This window comes from Thunnus albacares, chromosome 10 (genome assembly GCF_914725855.1).
Source record: "Thunnus albacares chromosome 10, fThuAlb1.1, whole genome shotgun sequence".
Taxonomy (NCBI): domain Eukaryota; kingdom Metazoa; phylum Chordata; class Actinopteri; order Scombriformes; family Scombridae; genus Thunnus; species Thunnus albacares.
Genome location: NC_058115.1, coordinates 24,241,606 through 24,262,948, shown reverse-complemented (window position 1 = coordinate 24,262,948; position 21,343 = coordinate 24,241,606). Strand labels below are relative to the sequence as shown.

General features: G+C 36.8%; 2 protein-coding genes across 2 annotated transcripts; both read left to right on the top strand.

Moving 5' to 3' along the window:
* Positions 1-1,249: 1,249 nt before the first annotated feature.
* On the top strand, positions 1,250-2,775 carry LOC122990101. Its single transcript, XM_044363222.1, has 5 exons — positions 1,250-1,253; positions 1,445-1,771; positions 1,926-2,291; positions 2,383-2,505; positions 2,750-2,775. The coding sequence occupies exons 1-5, from the start codon at positions 1,250-1,252 to the stop codon at positions 2,773-2,775; spliced, it is 846 nt and encodes a 281-aa protein (XP_044219157.1).
* A 7,890-nt stretch (positions 2,776-10,665) lies between these two features.
* On the top strand, positions 10,666-20,846 carry LOC122989804 (signal-regulatory protein beta-2-like). The gene is made up of 6 exons (XM_044362809.1): positions 10,666-11,011; positions 11,172-11,498; positions 11,656-12,012; positions 12,132-12,254; positions 20,158-20,219; positions 20,319-20,846. The coding sequence occupies exons 1-6, from the start codon at positions 10,969-10,971 to the stop codon at positions 20,472-20,474; spliced, it is 1,068 nt and encodes a 355-aa protein (XP_044218744.1). The 5' UTR covers positions 10,666-10,968; the 3' UTR covers positions 20,475-20,846.
* Positions 20,847-21,343: the final 497 nt, after the last annotated feature.

Below are 21,343 nucleotides of genomic sequence, written 5' to 3'. Positions count from 1 at the left end.
ATAGGGAGTGGTGACAGTCAGCTCTTCAGCACTGGTGGTGGTGGCTTATGCAGGGCTCGGTTCAACTTCTGACCCTAATAACTTAAAGTCCAGGTGTCTGATGGGTAAAATCTTTTATCCAGTTAAAAGATGTTGTTAAAAATGACCAAGATCTAACAAGTGTATCATCAAAAAGTGTCTTAAAACTAGAATGTAGGTGCAATATTCACTCTCTTTTAGCTCTGTTTTTCATCTTCACCAACTCCTGAGGGAAATATCTGGCTCTTTTGCTGCTTAATGCTCCACTGTTCACCAGCTAGTCGCTAACTGTCTCTATTTGTCATTTGGTGCTGAGCATGTAGTCCACAGTGGGTTTTTAGTGCATTTTTGCAGAACACAGACACCTGCTGCTGCAGAAAATGGTGCTATGAGAACAGTGAGAGTGAACCAAAACTGAAAAGTTACAAGTCAGACAGTTAAACAATGACTTGAAACTCACTATAAAGCCCCAAGAAGCTGATGTTCAAAGAAGGTTCATCAGTACGAGTGACACCTCTCACATTACACATTGTTATTTGACACAAGATCGATTATAGCATCTTTAATGTTGATCTGTACTAATGATACTTGTTTCATCATATATGCGGGGCAACCTTACTACTTTAACATTTTACTCTTGTAAAAAAAAAAAAAGAATCCAGTTTCCTTGTTTCTTTACTACGTCATCTTTACAATATGTTTGGTTTGATGCTTGTTTATGGTATCTTGTCTTTTTCTGATTTGTAATCAATATCATGAAATATCTTTTCTGATACTGTTTTTTCACATTTTCACAGTTTGTTCCAGTAAAATCCTCACAGACCACTATTACCTTCAACCACTGTTGGAAGTGTGTTTAGCTCACTGCAGAGCTGTGCACCTACACGTAGAGTGAGGACAGAAGCTGGACATGCCGACCAAAGATGAAAAGCACTACAAGATGAGAGCAGTAATGGAAGAGTTCCCAAAATTCATAAAATCAAAAATCTTTGAGATTATTATTAAAATGACTAAGTGAATGGTGAAGAATGAGATGTGAAATATGCTTCACAAAGAACAGGATAAGATCAATGTGACAGGAAGTTTGTCTTTGAATCTAGATTCTGTGTTAACCAATCACATGCATTTCTCTGTGTGACATTCAGTATCGTGGCCACGTTACATCACCTCCTTTACTCAGTGAAATACCAGAAAGGTTCCTAACAAGAGACAATGTGAAGATGATCGTGTTATGGGTAACACTGCTTGTTCTTCATCAAGGATGTAAGTATCATCTAATTCTGTGCATTCTGTATACAACTAAGAATTTGCATGCCAACAAGATGTTTGGAGGTTCATATATCATCTTTTTGCCTAATACATTTTGTATATTATGCAATAATTGTTATTTACAATGTCATGTATTCTATATTTTCACTTAATTCAGATACGCTGATTCCAGTGATCACAGTTCAACTTGGTGAACCTGCAAACTTGACATGTGCTTTCCCTAATGATGAGTTCAGCTTAAAACATCTCTACTGGTACAAGCAGAGTGCCGGTGATACTCTGAAATTAATCCTGAAAGTGATTAAATCTAGAACACCTGAGTATGCACCAGAGTTTTCTTCCACAAAATTGGACACAAATATTGATAAGAATTTTAGTAACCTGACCATTTTGAGGACAACCCAAGAAGACGAGGGAATGTACCATTGTGGAATCACAGAGTGGACGAATACTACATGGAAAGGGACATATTTGTTAGTAAAAGGTAATAATGTGATCTATTTTACTTTAACTTTAAAGTGTCACTAAATTTCCCAATTTCATTACAAAACTTTAATTTATGTTTCACATATACTTCAATACCAGTTTTCAGTGTGTGTGAAGGTCTCTAATTATTAACGTAGTTTTGCATTGCATAGGAAACACTGAAAGGACATCAAACTATACTGTTGTTCAGTGGCCGACAGTATCTGATCCAGTCCGTCCAGGAGACTCTGTGACTCTCCAGTGTTCAGTCCTCTCTGACTCTGAGAACAAGACGTGTCCTGGCGTACACAGTGTTTACTGGTTCAGAGCCGGGTCAGATGCATCTCACCCAGACCTCATCTACACTGATGGAAGTAGCCGTGATGAATGTAGAAAGAAAACTGGCATTCACTCATCTCCAAAGAGCTGTGTCTATCGCTTCTCTAAAAACGTCATCTCCTCTGATGCTGGGACTTATTACTGTGCTGTGGCCACATGTGGAGAGATATTATTTGGAAATGGAACTAAACTGGAACTTGGTATGATTTAGTGCTCAATAATTAAAGTAATACTCAAATTATGTTGATAACATCAACATTGATAAGTCTTTCTTGTGTGTTTGTTTTCTAGTGCAAACAACACATTCACTATTTATTGGAATAGTGATATTAATAGTCTGCTTGGCCATTTCTGTTGTTGCAAATGTCGTCTTCATCTACAACCGGCGTCTAAGAGTATGTGAACAATATAAAGGTAAGCGTTGTAACAAACTAAATGCTCCTTTTATATTGAAAACATATATATGACATATTAATTTGTTTATGCATTTTATGGACAAGTTTGGACAAACCTTTATAGTATAGGTTCTTGGGTAAAATCATGTCATATTGTATATTATTAATAAACTTTTGAACAGTAGCAGCAACATGCATTCAAAAGACAAACATTTAAGTCTTCATAGAGGTTGTTTTTCCTTTGTGTACCTCATTAAATTCAGCATCTGTCTATATTTTATCTGAATAATCAAAGACAATGTCTACTTGTATGATTTTTATTTTATGATACTATACTCTTACTAAAAAGTCAGGTTAAGTTCCTTTATCTATCAAATACTTATTTTTATGATTTCATGCATTTTTAGGAATGGAAAGCACTATTTCAGAAGCTCGACATAACAACTTGCGCCAACAGGAACATGATATTGTGAGTGACAAAACAAAATGAAATGTATTGTTATTCCATTAAAGGCACCGTATATATCTCACTTTATATATAACCATTTTATTTGCTGCACAGACTGAAGCTGAAGACAAAATGAACTACGCTGCACTGAATTTCTCAGAAAGAAAAGCAACGAGAGGAAGAAAGAAGAAAGAGTTTTCAGAGGACAGTGTGTACTCTCAAGTTAAATGTTGATATCTTGCCTAAATATCATATATGAAACCTCAATAAATCACTTAATTGTTGACGCAATTAGGACTATCATAGTCTATAACATTTCTGTCGCCTTTCTTACATATCATCTTTATCATCTTTATTATATCAATATTATCTTTGGTCTTTAATCGTATTAACACAAAATTTTGTGTTTGAAAACTGCTTGTTGTCTCAATCTGAAATTATTTACTGTTGCAATAAAAATTCTTAAACTTAATGGCTCAAATGTTTTTCATGTATAATACTAACTTTTGAGTGTGAAACACATTCACTTTGGCAAAATGAAAAATTAAGTAAACTTATACATAGCAACATACAGAATATAATATAAATACTGTAGAATAAAATAGAGTATCACCTGGATCTTGATGTGTGTTTAAAAGAAGTAAACTTAACAAAACAGAACACAAACTACTCTTTTCCCATGTACCAGATCAAAAGTCATGGTTTCATATTTGAGTCAAATTAATCAATTAATACTATTTGTAAATTTCAGTTTAAGACATTTTAACACTGTTTATGGACCTGCAGACATCCTCCCTGCTTAACAGCTCTCAGAGAGTACTCCATTTTAGCCTCTTTAGGTAATTGTTCTCCAGAGATGATGAGCTACAAAAGGTCAAAAGATTGCTGTAGTGTTTTGTTGAAATTAGAGTAAAATCACCAGCATGAACCTCCTCCTCCTCCTACAGTCAACCAACTGGGCGTGGATCCAATGAGCAGTCAATCCATGTGCAGGTTAAAGGGAACATATTATGCTTTTTCAGATTTTATGTTATTTATATACTGTTATGATGTTGGATATCTGTGTTAACCATCGTCAAAGTTCCAAACTTGAGGTTAAATGAGGGGCTGCATAAAGAGCCAGTACTGGATAAAAAGGAGTTTTTTTGAACTGTAAATCATGCAAAGATGTTTTAGTGGAGCCCAGATTAAAAATATAGACCTGGAAATGTGTATAATATATCCCTGTTTGCCTCCACTGTAATTGCAACTTTAGTTTACAATCAGATATGACATATGAATATTAAAATAGAGTATAACTAAATACAAGTACAAGGAACCACATTCCTCTAGGTGTTTGTTTGAGTTCAGGTGGTCAGAGGTCAAAGGTCACTAAATCTGACATTAACTGTACTAAGGAAAATACACTGCAGGGTTAATGGTAAACAGGAAATAAACTTTAGCCTGGACATATATGTAGGTTCATTTACACATAATGACAGAATGATTAAAGTTACTTCTGTCCTTCTGTATTTACCAGTAACCTGCTACATTTTTGGTTAGTTGTCAAGTTGAAACATCCAGCATTCGGTCCATTAACACCACCTGGGGCTCATATGCTTGTACTCACATCTTTGCACTGACTTCATATGTAATTGCGCCGCTCAAAAAAAATTGCTTTGTGTTCTTACTAAACACACCATGATATCTGTCATTTTGTCATCAACCAAATATTGACAAGTATACTTCATCTTCTCCTTAAATGCCCTTGTGGGAGCATTATCTATAGTGTTTGCACCTACATCACGGTTTGGTCAGTAACCCAGATACATGGCTATGATGGAGGTACTGGGATGTAAACAACAGAATGGATGGCATGCTGAATGTTCAATTTAAGCCAATTTTAAGATGTCTAAACCACGGAAAAGTTCAGGAAGATGTGTGGAAGCTGCCAAAACTTACAGAGAAGGACTGAGTCAGCAGGAAAGGGGGAGATATTTCGAGAAACTAAGGTTAATAGGTGGTGAAGATCCGTACAAGCTGGCACCTTCATCTTGGAATGATGACTCGACAACTCTGCCTTCTATTTCTTACACTGACATAGTGAACTACCTCATTTTTTTGCCAAGCCCAACACAGCTGCAGACCTTAAATGTTACAAAGGTTTGAAGGCCTACAACCAGATGGTGTGTGAATGGGTGAGAGAGGCCAGTATCAGCGCATCAGTGACATGCATTGTGAGCCAAGGTAGTTGGTGCAATAACATTACTAGATAAACCGATCTTTACATTTTGGAAATTTAAATATCTAAGATTTTTAGGATTTCGAGTCTAATAGTCTACTAGTACAAATTTTTGGATCAAAATGCGAATCTGTCATAAATATATAACAAATTAAAACCTCCTTCTTCAACCAATTTATTAAATAAGTAAATTGATGAGAAAGTAGCTTGTTATTCTTAAGTTCATATTTGGTTGTCTTGTCTTTTATTCAGATACTCCATTCTCAACGAATACAAGAAAAACCCCTGAAACCCTGGATAATTGCTGAAAAGTCAGGTAGGATTCTTGGAGCCCACTGTACGTGTATGGCTGGCCGGGGGGAGATTGACTCCACTGCAGCCAAGAGTGACTGTGCTGCCAATGTCCAGTCACTGGAGAAAGAAAGTGCTAGCTGTTCTACTCTTAAAGTAAGAAAACCACAACATTCACACAGTGATGAATTAGCATCATTATTCAACACTCTTAGTGCAACTAGCTCAAAGTCTGCTATTTTGTCCCTGATTGAGCCTCATTCAGATCATTTTGTTCCCAAACCAATTGGTGAAAACTTTTGTCTGGTGTTGACTGAATTGCGAAACGAGGAAGCAGTTCACATGGACTATAACAATGTATTGTCTATTTACTACAAGGGATATCAAGCATCTTCTAAACTGTGGTTTCAATTTTGTACTGGTTGAATTACAGCATCTAAAATGAAAACTGCATGTTGCACTTATCCAAACCAGCCAGCCCAGAGCTTGATCAAAAGTGTATGCTCTCCCAAATCATACAAATTTACATCAAAAGCCACTACCTGGTGATATACTCATGAGAAATTTGCATTTGATATGTTTACCAACATAAAAAATCTCATAAAAATGTCAAAGTGCACAAAACAGGTTTGTTTATAAATCCAAGTGTGACATTCTTGAGTGCTTCCCCAGATGGCCTTGTTTCTTGTGATCGTTGTGGTGTCAGTGTACTTGAAATTAAATGTTCATTCTGTGTAAAAAGTGACAAGTTAGACAGTGTTACTGGATTTTACATGGAGAGGGATGGTGAAGGGAAACTGACACTAAATAGAAACCACCAGTATTTCTACCAGGTGCAAACTCAGTTTGGAGTGTGCAGAGTGAATCTGCCTATTCTGTTGTTTGGACAGAGAAAGATCTGCATGTTGAGAACATTTTATTGGATGAAGAGTTCTGGGACATGATATGTCAGAAAAGCAAGCACATTTTTGCCACAGCTATTATACCAGAGCTAGTTGGCAAAGTCTTCACCAGGCTTTAATCTACTGTGGCTAACGTGTCCCCACAACTTGACGTATCTGTCCCTGTTGATTCAGATGGTTCTGATGATGCCAGTGTGCAAGAAAAATAACTGTTACTGTGGCCAGGTTGAGTTTGGTCGGATGATTTTGTGTGACAATGCAAAATGTCATATTCAGTGGTTTCACTGTTCATGTTTTAATTTTGAGGTTGCACCAAAAGGAAAATGGTATGGTCCCAACTGCCATAGGCCCTCTCAGTTTCTGCCAAAAAAGGATCAAGAAACATATCGAGTAAAAAAACCTCAGTTATGCTATTTTCAGTAAACCAATGTGTAGCTTCATACATTTTTATTGACATGTCTTCATTTACATCTGTGGTGTACAGCCTAATTTGGTGCTGAAGTGCTTAGGGACAAGTTCCTGGACTGTGGTTGATTAATTGGCTTGGTGTAGCCAATCACAGTCCAGAAATTTGTCTTCAAGCACTTCAGGCACTTCATTTAAATTGGGCTGAAAGATTCATTTAAATATTTTATTTACTTCCAAATTTGTTCCTTTTGAAAATGTAATGTGTGTGTTTTTTAAAAACAATATTCATAACTGTTTTTGTTATAATTTTATCTCATAATTACCTGCATACATTTTTTTGGTACAGTTCAGAATGCTATTCTGACTCATCAAGATGGATACGAAACTATCTGTCGTTATTCAAGTGCTCTGGTATAGTATTCTCTTTTAATAAATTTGTGTTGTTCTGATGAGAATGGCATACTGTGTGTATTATACCACACAACAACACTATTTACAATGACTTTAAAATGATTTAGTTCATCTGCGTAGCCTAAAACATGACACTTCAGTTAAAATCAACAACTGATGGGCAAAGGTTCACCAGAGCAAAACAGACAAGTCCAATCTTGTCAATGGTACAAAAACTGCCATCCTTGCACATATTTCTGGCTCACACTACCAATCACACACTCCACATGAATCCTAACGTGAGCAATTTTTCTTGTGGTTTCTGAGTCAACTGGCGCCAACTGCGACTTCCCACGACTAAAAGCCTTTGATTTTTACCTGAGCCACTATACAACCTAAAGTGTCCTGAATATCAAAGCCACGGTCAACGAGAACTAAATTACCAGGAACAATGTTGTCCAAACAGCCACGGTTTTCTGTTATGTACTTATCATTGACTCTTCCTCACCATGCACTTGATATGTAAGAGACTGTGCCCTGTGGTGTAATACCAATCAAAAATTTAACTGTGCTGTAACTACGGTGCTTGGAGGAAGACCATGTTTCTGCTCTGGCTATAAGGTTAGATGGACAATCTATAAAAACCTCAAAGCAGTCAATAATAGCAACACATTTTTTCCCAAAATGTTTTCTGAATTGCATTGGCATGGCTTTTTGCAACTGTTCTCTCTCTGGCCATATAACAAGTGGCTTCATACAAATAAACATGACATCAATGACATCAGTGAATACTCTAGAAGCAATGGCTATTGACACGTTGAATGCATAAGACAGGAAAGTTGTAGAAACATTAAGCCTTAGTAACATCAGTGTCAACATCGGCACCTTCAATTTATCAAGTGACTTCTTCACAGGGAGGTAGGGACTAAGGTATGTAAAGAGTGCTAACAAAATCTGGTATATAGGTAGACCAGTGGAAAATGAAACCTTTTTATCTTTACCCACAAATACACTCTGGTCATAGGAAGAGGACAAATGTTCCACATCATTAACTGAATGTTACTCGTTCTCAGATTTTGAAGTTCACTGGTCATAGAATCAATAACATCACCAGTCATTTCAGTTTGAGTCCCTATACTGCACACATTGTCACTGATATAATATTTGTGGTAGAATCGCCAGCAGCTGGTACGTCCATATGAAGCAGGGACTAGGCAGCATCGGCCTTAATATTCTGCTGGTTTCGATTCACACAACGCTTGTAGCATGATGTCAGTGTTTCTTTAGGTGGTTGTGGATCTTGCTCTCATCAACAGTTAGCACCCAATCTCGGTCATTCTTCTCATACAAGTCAGACTTTTTACCTGGACTACTATAATGAGAAATATAGCAAGCTACATTTGATGAAAATTTTACAATAACTATAGAAGTCTCGTACTACTGTAGTAGGCTATGAAATGAGATCAGAATTGGACATTCAGCCAAGAACGCAAGAAACAGCAGCCTAATATCAATATGCTTGTATACTATTTCACCACAAAATTAGTTAAGAGTCGCTGTTATTAACATTTCACCCACCTGACAAGAAATGTGCAGAATAAACTCGAATGTCGTCAAGATTCTTGCCCTGAAAATCCTAGTTCAGTTTGGCTAACCACAAACACCTCCTTTGCTCTGACAATTTTTTGCACTTTTCTCCCTGATTTGTAATAACTTTTGGCAATCTGAAGTACTTCAAATGTTTTTCCCAGTCCAACCAATTAGTACAGCCAAAAACATGGTAATAATTGACTATTTTGAGCAACAATAATCAGGAACAGTTGTGATTTCAGTTGCATTGTTCACATTCAGTATCTCCAAAATGGCTGACTTCGGATTGATGATGTGCTGTGGAAGCGCCCTAGAGGTACTCTTTTCACTATAGGGTAATTTTGTGTGATTATGTATTTATTTAGTTTTTCTACGATCAATTTACTGTTAACCAAGCTAGCCATTAAGCTAGCTGTCTGAGGCTGTGTTGCTAATACAACATTCAAAGCAACTGTTTCTTTACGGACTAACTGTTACTTACTTTAGCTTCTCTTTCTACTCAGACCTTAAATAACTGATTTTATTTTTATTTTTGGCCACTTCAGGCCAGTGGAAACAAGTTGTGAACACAACAGTGACGTATCATCACGTATTAAAGTTACTACAAGGAACTTTCATTTTTGTTAATTTTAGCGGCCCCTGTGGACAAAAGCGGTAGTGTTTCCCCAGAATGAAGACTGCATTTCCCATCAGCAACACCACTTTGTGTCATAAAAACTCAGCTAGTGCGTGTATTTGTTTTGGAAGTGTGTGAAAGAGCGATGCTACTTATTTTTAATACTATTTTTCTTTCACAAACACTTCTGTTTGCAGGATGCATAGAGATGAGGTAATGTATGTATTTGTGGCTGTGTAACATGAATGATTGCAATATGATGATGGTGAAACAAAGTAAACTTCGTTTTAGTACCATTCATACACCTCAGTTACATGTAAGGCTGCATTCACCACCAAATCCAGCAATGAACCATCTTCCCAGCAGGATTGTGAGGACGTGTGGGCGTGTTTATTTGTGCTTTAGAACCTAACCTCTGTGAAACCAGTGGCAAGCATTTAGAATAACTGTATAGAAATAGCCAATCTTCTCGCTGATGGTCTCATTTGCTTATGTAGGTCATATAGAGGCATCAGAGGCATCATGAGACTGTTTCGTTACCAGTTAAAGGTGTCTTCGTAGTAACTTTAATTTGATATGATGAACTTGTTAGCTAGTTGCTTATTTACATTCTCATTATTATTCCTTTGGAGTCATGTTTCGGGACACCTGGTGAATGTAAATCCGATATTAACTCCCTTTTAGCTCTGTCTTTCATCTCGTCCAACTCCTGAGGGAAATACCTGGCTCTTTTGCTGCTAAATGCTCTACTATGTTCACCACATAGTCCCTAACTGTATCTGTTTATCATTTGGTGCTGAGCAGGTAGAATACAGGTTTTTTGGCGCTATGAGAATTGTGAGAATGAACCAAAACTGAAAAGTTGCAAGTCAGACAGCTAAACAACTCGTTATACAACCCCGTAAAGACGAGGTTCATCAATACGAGTGACGCCTCTCACATCACACGTTATTTGACACAGTATCGATTATAGCCTTTTTAATGTTGAACTGTACTGATGATACTTTGTTTCATCATATATGCGGGACAACGTGACTAGTATAACATTTTACTTTTGTGAATCCAGTTTCCTTGTTTCTGTACTAGTTTGTCTTTACAATATGTTTGGTCTGACACTTGTTTATGGTATCTTGTCTTTTTCTGATTTGTAATCAATATCATCAGATATCTTTTCTGATACTGTTTTTTCACATTTTCACAGTTTGTTCCAGTAAAATCCTCACATGCTACTCCTGTCTTCAACCACTGTTAGAAGTGTGTTTAGCTCGCTGCAGAGCTGTGCACCTACACGCAGAGAGAGGACAGAAGCTGGACATGCCGACCGAAGATAAAAAGCACTACATGATGAGAGCAGTAATGGAAGAGTTCCCAAAATTCATTAAATCAAAAATGTTTGAAATTATTATTAAAATGACTGAGTGAATAGTGAAGAATGAGAGGTGAAATATGCTTCACAAAGACCAAGATAAGACCAATGTGACAGGAAGTGCACTTTGAATCTGTGACAACCAATCACATGCATTTCTCTGTGTGACATTCAGTGTCGTGGCCACGTCACATCACCTCCTTTACTCAGTGAAATACCAGAAAGGTTCCTAACAAGAGACAATGTCAAGATGATCGTGTTATGGGTAACACTGCTTGTTCTTCATCAAGGATGTAAGTGCCATCTAATTCTGTGCATTCTCTATACAACTAAGAATTTGCATGCTGACAAGATGTTTGGAGGTTCATATATTATCTTTTTGCCTAATACATTTTGTACATCATACAATAATTGTTATTTACAATGTGTATTCTATATTTTCATTTCATTCAGATACGCTGATTTCAGTGATCACGGTTCAACATGGTCAACCTGCAACTTTGACATGTGCTTTAACTAATAATGAGTTCAGCAATAAAGAACTCTACTGGTACAAGCAGAGTGCCGGTGATACTCTGAAATTAATTGTGAAACTGATTAAATCTGCAACACCTGAGTATGCACCAGAGTTTAATTCCACAAGATTGAAAGTACGTAAAGATAAGAATTTTGTTAACCTGACCATTTTGAGGACAACCCAAGAAGACGAGGGAATGTACCATTGTGGAATCAAAGAGTGGACTAATCCTGAATGGAGTGGGACATATTTATTAGTTAAAGGTAATACATTGATCTATCTTACTATCTATCTTTAAAGTGTCACTAAATTTCCTAATTTCATTACAAAACTTATATATATATTTATATATATTTCAATGACTGTTTTCAAAATGTGTGTGGAGTTCTCTAATTTTTAACGTAGTTTTGCATTGCATAGGAAACACTGAAAGGACATCAAACTATACTGTTGTTCAGTGGCCGACAGTGTCTGATCCAGTCCGTCCAGGAGACTCTGTGACTCTCCAGTGTTCAATCCTCTCTGACTACAAGAACAAGACGTGTCCTGGAGTACACAGTGTTTACTGGTTCAGGGGAAATGCATCTCACCCAGACTTCATCTACACTGATGGAAGCCGTGATGAATGTAGAAATAAAACTGGCATTCACTCGTCTCCAAGGAGCTGTGTCTATCGCTTCTCTAAAAACGTCAGCTCCTCTGATGCTGGGACTTATTACTGTGCTGTGGCCACATGTGGAGAGATATTATTTGGAAATGGAACTAAACTGGAACTTGGTATGATTTAGTGGTCAATAATGAAAGTATTACTCAAATTATGTTGATAACATCATGATTGATCAGTCTCCTTAAGAAACATTTTATAAATCTTTCTTTGTGTGTGTTTGTTTTTCTAGTGCAAACAACACATTCACTATTTATTGGAATGGTGATATTAATAGTCTGCTTGACCATTTCTGTTGTTGCAAATGTCGTCTTCATCTGCAACCGAAGTCTAAGAGTACGTGAACAATATAAAGGTAAGTGTTGTAACAAACTAAATTCTTCTGTTACATTGAAAACACGTTCTGATGTATGACATATTAATTTTTTTTTTTTTTTTTTTTTGCATTTTATGTACAAGTTTGGACAAACCTTTACAGCATAGGTTTTTGGGTAAAATTATTAATGAACTGTTGAACAATAGCAGCAACATGCATTCAAAAGACAAACATTTAAGACTTCATAGAGGTTGTTTTTCCTTTGTGTACCTCATTTAACTCTCTGACTATATTTTATGTGAATCAAATCAAATTATTTTTTTTAATTTCATGATATTATACTCTCACTAAAAAGTCAGATTAAGTTCCTTTAACTATCATATACTTATTTTTATGATTTAATTCATTTGTAGGAATGGAAAGCACTATTTCAGAAGCTCGACATGCCAACTCACGTCAGCCGGTACACGATATTGTGAGTGGAAAAAAAAAGAAATGTATTGTTATTCCATTAGGGTTGCACTAGGGTTGTATGTCACTTTATATATATATAACTATTTTATTTGCTGCACAGACTGAAGTTGATGACAGAATGAACTACGCTGCACTGAATTTCTCAGAAAGAAAAGCAACAAGAGGAAGAAAGAAGAAAAAGTTTTCAGAGGACTGTGTGTACTCTCAAGTTAAATGATGATACTGTTGATAATATTGAGCACTTGCATCTGTTTGTGATTGTTTGGTTTTATTTTATATCTTGGCTAAATATTAAATATTAACCTTGCGCAAAAAAATCACTTTATTGTTGACACAATTAGGACTATCATAGTCTATAACATCTTTTTGCCTTTCTTACATATAATTTTTATCATCTTTATCGTATCAATTTTGTCTTTGGTCTTTAATTGTGTTAAGACAAAATTTTGTGTTTGAAAACTACTCGTGGTCTCAATCTGAAATTTTTACTGCTGCAATAAAAACTCTGAAACTAAATGGCTCAAATGCTTTTCATGTATAATATTAACTGCGTTTTGAGTCTGAAACACATTCACTTTGGCAACATGACCGAACCAACAGCATTGGCTCTGAGGCTCTATATGTACTACAGATATTGTCACATTTTAATAAAAATAAATGTAATAATATAAACAGATCAGTTTACTTAATTAAATGTCCTACTATCCTCTGAAGTTTGTACTCCTGAGTCAATGAGAGTGCTGTGACAAAATAATCTCAACTCAAAGCTCCACTAACACTTTTTTTCTCACAAAAAATAACATCATTGACAGACAGATGCAGTAAATTATGATATTCAGTCTGTAATGCAGCTATAATAAAAACCCAATCTGTTATGCAGTTTAATAAAATAAAACAGAATTTAAGACATACTGATCTGTTCATTTTAATACATTTGTATTTATTGAAATGTGGTGATATCTATAGCTACATATAGACCCAGCAGTGCTGGAGTGAGTTTTGAAGTGGGGGGGACATCCAGTTTTAAAAGATGAAATAGTCATGGTTGGACCAATGCTATCTCAGCCATATCTCTAATGTAGCCTTCTCACCTCGTAAATGGTCACATAGTTTAAAAATGAACGTTACACAACAGCACTGCAGTGTGTCTCAAGGATAAAACATGAGACGCTACTTCTTCTGAAAAGAAGTTGGAAAAGGGGCTGTGATGAGCCCTGCTAATCCGACGTGTCATTCATAAAAAGGCAATATCGAGTTATGACCGACTAGTCTGATGTGTGTAGAGGTGTGTGTGGTTATTCTGCAGAAGCCTGGGGCCTGATGCATAAAACTGTGTATATTCATGACTAAAACTGTGTGTATGCGCTAGGGTTGTGTGGAGAGCCAAGTATTTGTATTTGTATATATTTGTTGAGGCAGCAAATTTATATTTATATTTGCATTCGAATAAAAATGGAAATAAGTGTAAAAATCCAGTTTTTGTTTTTATTATGCTTTTAATTTTAGGATATTAAAGTGTAAAAATAAGTGTTTATGAATGAACTATCTTACTTAGGAGGTCCCCACCTCAGGTCTCGAACCAGAGCGTGCAAGATCATAGGCGACTGCTCTGACTACTGAGCTAAAACCAAGTGCATCACCAACATGCAGACAGACCTATACACCCATAACACAGAGACAGTATAGCATGTTATGTGTAGAGAACAACTTCAAAGGCAATTCTTGGTTTGCACTTTTCATTTATTGCCTATTTTTTACAGCCTAACTTTAAAGACAGGAGAAGGGGAACAACAGGTTATGGGGAGTCCCTTGGGAGCACTTCGCTTGTGTCAGTAGTTCAGCTTTATTTCTCGGGAACACCCCCAACTCTGGGAGCGATGTCCAAATAAGGAAATGTGCGTCATGTAGCAGGTGGATGTGACTCCCCTAGTTGAGACCTGCTGATAGACGTAACAGCAGAGCAGAGGAGAGAGACTGAGATAGTGATGTAACTGATCTGCACGCTGGTATTTGACATGGTTTTTTTCTTCTTCCTGAAAACTAATGATTTTTAAAATATTTGTACAAAATTAATGTTTGTGAAAAACCCACTATTTGCGCTTTGCTGAATAATGTATTTGTATTAGGGCACATCCTTAGTATGTATAAAGCAGAAATATGCATACGTATTATTTTCATCAGATTTAAAAAGCTGTGCATACACATGGTTTTGTTTTATTTATTCATTGAGGAGCTGGGCACACAAGCACAAGCCTCATTTCCACTCCCACAGTGAGCCATAAATGGATGAAGACGCGCACTGAACCAACTGTTTTCATATCAACACAATGCCTGCTTCAACAGTCTGTACAGCTGTCAGTGATACAAACAGGAAATGAAAAGTGCCGTTTCACCGATTGTGTTGCATCGGCAAGGTTTTCCAACAGCAGAACGGCTGTCATTATGTGCGACCACTGTTTTTACAGACTTTCCCCCAACAGAAAAGAAAAAAACTCTCAATGTCAGGCTAACATCTTTCAGTCATCTTTCCAATTTGAGTGTCACAGCAAATTTAGACTCATGGTGTCTGGATCAGGTGAACCCGTCTGTCTATTTCTTTTTTCCTGCTGTTAACAGCCCGAACAATGCCCTGCCTCCCACTCGTAGCTTCATCAATCACATCTCACTCCCCACCTTTGGCCTATGCAACCACAGTGGCTGCGCTCCTTCCAACCTGCTCACACCATAACAAACCTCCTGTTTGGTTTCCATGAAATTCTATTTTGGCCTCAAAGTGTAAGGCTGATGAAATATTGCGTAACGTAAATGTTCAACCCTAATCATCTATCGCTAACTTTAGAAATGTTAAAAATGTACTTAAACACCGTAGTCAACTGCTGGGCTATGCAATTCTCAATGCTAACTTTAGAAAATTCAGTTTACTGTAGGAAATTATCATCTTGGTCGTGACCTGGACTTTTAGGAACCTGTAAGGACATGGACAAAACCGAAAGGTCACGATGGGATTTTTTTTCAGTTAAAGTTACCGTAGCAGGTTGTGACCACAATGCAAGTGTACATTTTAAAATAACATTTTTAATATGTTTTTCTTACATTATTCAGAATTTGACAGATTATTCATGATCGATCTGACAAGAAATAATAATAATTAAAACTGCAAACAGTGACGAACAGGCCCTTGCACCCGTCGGAGTGAGTAGCAACCATGGTTTCAATACTGGAGGTCTATTGACTCAGCTCTGAATTTTCAGGATTATCGGACACTGTGTGAATTGGTAAAATATTATTTCTTGTGTGCAGTATGTGGTGCTTGAGATGACATATTGGTAACTGTGTATACATTTGAGGAACTATGTGTCACTTAGGCTTCACTTCCTGTTGCCCGTAGGCAATACTACATAAGTGAAATATTAATGAAGCAATGCATTTACCAGAGGACAACTGACATGGATATACATTTTAATGAATATCAGACATTGTATGTAAGAGATAACTATCAGTTTCTGTGTCCACTATGTGGTGCTAGAGAACACCCAATAATTATATGTCATGTTGTTGTATATCATGTGTATACCACACCATATAAATTTCCTGTAATGTACCGGCCCACCATACCAAGGGCAATCCATGAAAATGAAAAAACTTTGCAATTTAGCATCGTAAAGGTCTTTAGATATCACCTACCAAATTTGAAATTGCTCGGATTAATCTCTAGGAGGAGTTCATTAAAGTACAATGCCTGTAAATGGCTTCACTTTGCGGAAAAAATGTGAAGTAGATTCGAAATGTCTGACTTCCTGTTGGACTTAAGGTATGGCTCCAAGAGGCTGTTTTTAAGTCAGGAGATTGTACATCAGCGTGCGCAATTTCATACATCTATGTCAAATTTAAAGGTGGGAGCTTTGACTTTGAAATTTTCTAGGGGGCACCCTCAAGCCATTTTGCCACACACAACCCCAAGATCTGTATCAGATATCAAGTTACTCCACATCTGATGAATGTGCAAAGATTAGTGAGTTTTTGAGCACCCCTAAAACCACAAAAATCCTACAAGTAATTAGGGGGCACTATAGAACCAATGTGCCACGTGATACTAATTGAAATATTTACTAGTTCAAACATAGGTGCAAAGTTTCATGAGTTTTTGCAAATCCTAAGGCCTCAAACATGTTCAGTTGGGAGAAAAAAATTGAAAAAATATGTATTATGTCAGAACATTGAGAGCAATGAATCCACCAAATTTTATGAACATCAAAGAAACTTTGTTCCAAAACGGCCTAGCGCTTGGGGGTGGAGCCCACTGGCCACACCCAAGCCCAATCACTAGTGAACTTAGCAATGTCTCCCAGTTCTCTGGTGTGTGCCAATTTTCATGAGTTTTCAAGTATCCCAAGGCCCCCAAAAATGGTATGTGTGCCGTAAAGCGTTTCATCTGATTTCTTGAGGAATCTGACCTGGTGGCAGGCATTTAGAATAACTGTATAGAAATAGCCAGTCTTCTTGCTGATGGTCTCATTTGCTCATGTAGGTCATAAAGAAGAATCAGAGGCATCATGAGACTGTTTCATAACCAGTTAAAGGTTTCCTCGTAGTAACTTTAAGTTGATATGATGAACTTGTTAGCTAGTTGCTTATTTACAGATCCAGCAGTTATGGAGCAACATTATTATTCATTTGGAGTCATGTTTCTGGATATCTGGTGAATATAAGTCCAATATTGACTCTTTTAGCTCTATTTATCATTTCAACCAACTCTTGAGGGAAATATTTGGCTCTTTTGCTGCTAAATGCTCCACTATGTTCACCAGCTAGTTGCTAACTGTGCCTGTTTGTCATTTGGTGCTGAGCAGGTAGTACACAGTGGGTATTTAGCGCTTTTTTTGGCGCTATGAGAACAGTGAGATCGAACCAAAAGTTGCAAATCAGACAGCTAAACAATGACCTAAAACTTGTTATGAAGCCCCATAAAGCCAAGATTCACAGAAGGTTCATCAGTACGAGTGATGCCTCTCACATTACACATTGTTATTTGACACAGTATAAATTTTATATGTTGATGTGTAGATGCAGAGTAAGGGTCTCTGGCACAACTTCACTTCCAAGGTGCGCGGAGAAAGGAAAGAAGTCTAGAGGATGAGAATTCAAGCAACAGTTGTTCTTCATACTACATATGTTGATCTGTTCTAATGATACTTTGTTTCATCATATGTGCGGGACAATGTGACTTGTGTAACATTTTACTTTTGTGAATCCAGTTTCCTTGTTTCTGTACTAATTCGTCTTAACAATATGTTTGGTCTGACACTTGTTCATGGTGTCTTGTCTTTTTCTGATTTGTAATCAATATCATCAAATATCTTTTCTGATACTGTATTTTCACATTTTCACAGTTTGTTCCAGTAAAATCCTCACAGGCTACTCCTGTTTTCAACCACTGTTAAAAGTGTGTTTAGCTCGCTGCAGAGTTTTTCACCTACATGCAGAGAAAGGACAGAAGCTGGACATGCTGACCAAAGATGAAAAGCACTACAAGATGAGAGCATTAATAGAAGAGTTCCCAAAATTCATAAAATCAAAAATCTTTGAGATTATCATTAAAATGACTGAGTGAATAGTGAAGAATGAGAGGTGAAATATGCTTCACAAAGACCAGAATGAGACCAATGTGACAGGAAGTGCACTTTGAATCTGTAATAACCAATCACATGCATTTCTCAGTGTGACATTCAGTGTCGTGGCCACGTCACATCACCTCCTTTACTCAGTGAAATACCAGAAAGGTTCCTAACAACAGACATTGTGAAGATGATCGTGTTATGGGTAACACTGCTTGTTCTTCATCAAGGATGTAAGTACCATCTAATTCTGTGCATTCTCTATACAACTAAGAATTTGCATGCTGACAAGATGTTTGGAGGTTCATATATCAGCTTTTTGCATAGTACATTTTCTACATCATACAATAATTGTTATTTACAATGTGTATTCTATATTTTCATTTCATTCAGATACGCTGATTCCAGTGATCACGGTTCAACTTGGTCAACCTGCAAGCTTGACATGTTTATCTAATGATGGGCTCAGCAGTAAACAACTCTACTGGTACAAGCAGAGTGCCGGTGATACTCTGAAATTAATTGTGAAACTGATTAAATCTGCAACACCTGAGTATGCACCAGAGTTTAATTCCACAAGATTGAAAGTACGTAAAGATAAGAATTTTGTTAACCTGACCATTTTGAGGACAACCCAAGAAGACGAGGGAATGTACCATTGTGCAGTCATGGAGTGGATTGATCTTGAATGGAGCGGGACATATTTATTAGTTAAAGGTAATACTGTGATCTATCTTACTTTAACTTTAATGTGTCACTAAATTTCCTTATTTCATTACAAAACTTATATATATATATATTTCAATAACTGTTTTCAAAATGTGTGTGGAAGTCTCTCATTTTTAACGTAGTTTTGCATTGCATAGGAAACACTGAAAGGACATCAAACTATACTGTTGTTCAGTGGCCGACAGTATCTGATCCAGTCCGTCCAGGAGACTCTGTGACTCTCCAGTGTTCAGTCCTCTCTGACTACAAGAACAAGACGTGTCCAGGAGTACACAGTGTTTACTGGTTCAGAGCCGGATCAGATGCATCTCATCCAGACTTCATCTACACTGATGGAAGTCGTGATGAATGTAGAAAGAAAACTGGCATTCACTCGTCTCCAAAGAGCTGTGTCTATCGCTTCTCTAAAAACGTCAGCTCCTCTGATGATGGGACTTATTACTGTGCTGTGGCCACATGTGGAGAGATATTATTTGGAAATGGAACTAAACTGGAACATGGTATGATTTAGTGCTCAATAATGAAAGTAATACTCAAATTATGTTGATAACATCATGATTGATAAGTCTCTTTAATCTTTGATACATCTTTCTTTTTGTGTGTGTTTGTTTTCTAGTGCAAACAACACATTCACTATTTATTGGAATAGTGATAATAATAGTCTGCTTGGCCATTTCTGTTGTTGCAATTGTCGTCCTCGTCTGCAACCGAAGTCTAAGAGTACGTGAACAAAATAAAGGTAAGTGTTGTAACAAACTAAATGCTTCTTTTATACTGAAAACATGTTCTGATGTATGACATATTCATTTATTTATACATTTTATGTACAAGTTCAGACAAACTTTTACAATATATGTTCTTGGGTAAAATTACGTCTTATTGTATATTATTAATGAACTTTTGAACAACAGCAGCAACATGCATTCAAAAGACAAACATTTAAATCTTCATAGAGGTTGTTTTTCCTTTGTGTACCTCATTTAACTCTCTGACTATATTTTATATGAATAATCAAAGAAAATGTCCATCCTAACAATTTTTTTATCACATACTCTTACTAAGAAGTCCGATTAAGTTTCTTTATCTAATCAAATGTTTATTGTTATGATTTCATTCATTTTTAGGAATGGAAAGCACTATTTCAGAAGCTCGACATGACAACTTGCGCCAACAAAGACATGATATTGTGAGTGAAAAAACAAAATGAAATGTATTGTTATTCCATTAAAGGCATTATATATATATATGTCAATTTATATATATAACCATTGTATTTGCTGCACAGACTGAAGCTGAAGACAAAATGAACTACACTGCAATGAATTTCCCAGAAAGAAAAGCAACGAGAAGAAGAAAGAAGAAAGAGTTTTCAGACGACAGTGTGTACTCTACGGTTGAGTATCGTCTGAATTTTATCGATTCTGATGCCGTTTCTGCTTAACGATTCCCAGTTTCTATTCCAATGTGGTAAAAAACAAAAGAGGTCAAATGTTTAAATAACAAAAATATCTTCATTCTTTTAAGCGTTTACTATGACTTTTATTGTTTCATTAAAATAAGTAATTTCAAAGTCTTTTTAACTGAACTTTCTGCTTTTGTCCGGATGACGTTCTGTCTCATCTTTCCCTCAATGACATAGTGTGCTGTCACTTTTGTCGGAGGTCTGCAGACACAGACATGTCACATGTGCGCACTAGTGAACAGGGTTGCAGTGTGATAATTTTCCAGAGTTGTTAAATCCAGTCTGTGAGTATAACAAACCGCTGTGCAGTGTTTTTCTGATCAGCCTTTAAATGCAATAATCTGTTCCCCCCACTAGACTGCTGGATTGTATTTCATTGATCACACCAACACAGCACTGTTTTCAGTCTGAATGCAGCTGAGGACTTCCTTTATGTTGCTGAACAACAAGAAAAAGTTGAAAAAGAAAAGTGACACCTTATTGACAACAGGAAACAGAAACTTACAAACATACATAGACAGTGTGTCACAGCTTGGTATCCCTGGCTCTACTGGAGGTGCTGGCTGATGACACACTCAGGCTGGGAGACCGACGCCGTGCTGCCTTAAATATTTGGTCAGATATGATGTGCAACCTGACTTACGGCTAATTAGCTTCCCACATGCATTGTACTTTGCCTTTTCATTGAAGTGAAGACACACTTTACAGCGTTTACCGCGGTCCATCTTTCTCTCAATATTGTTGTGATGTTAGCCATGCATGCTCATATGTAAACAAACAAGCTGTTGCGTTGATGCATAACGGAGATAGGTCCTTGCAGATATGTAACGTGTTTGGGAACTGATAAG

Excerpts from the sequence above, each read along its gene's own strand:
- LOC122990101 (XM_044363222.1), top strand. Across the intron at positions 1,772-1,925 it reads GACATATTTGTTAGTAAAAG|GAAACACTGAAAGGACATCA; the intron begins GTAATAATGTGA and ends TGCATTGCATAG. Across the intron at positions 2,506-2,749 it reads AGTATGTGAACAATATAAAG|CATCTGTCTATATTTTATCT; the intron begins GTAAGCGTTGTA and ends CATTAAATTCAG.
- LOC122989804 (XM_044362809.1), top strand. The coding sequence starts at position 10,969 with ATGATCGTGTTATGGGTAACACTGCTTGTTCTTCATCAAGGAT. Across the intron at positions 11,499-11,655 it reads GACATATTTATTAGTTAAAG|GAAACACTGAAAGGACATCA; the intron begins GTAATACATTGA and ends TGCATTGCATAG. Across the intron at positions 12,013-12,131 it reads TGGAACTAAACTGGAACTTG|TGCAAACAACACATTCACTA; the intron begins GTATGATTTAGT and ends TTGTTTTTCTAG.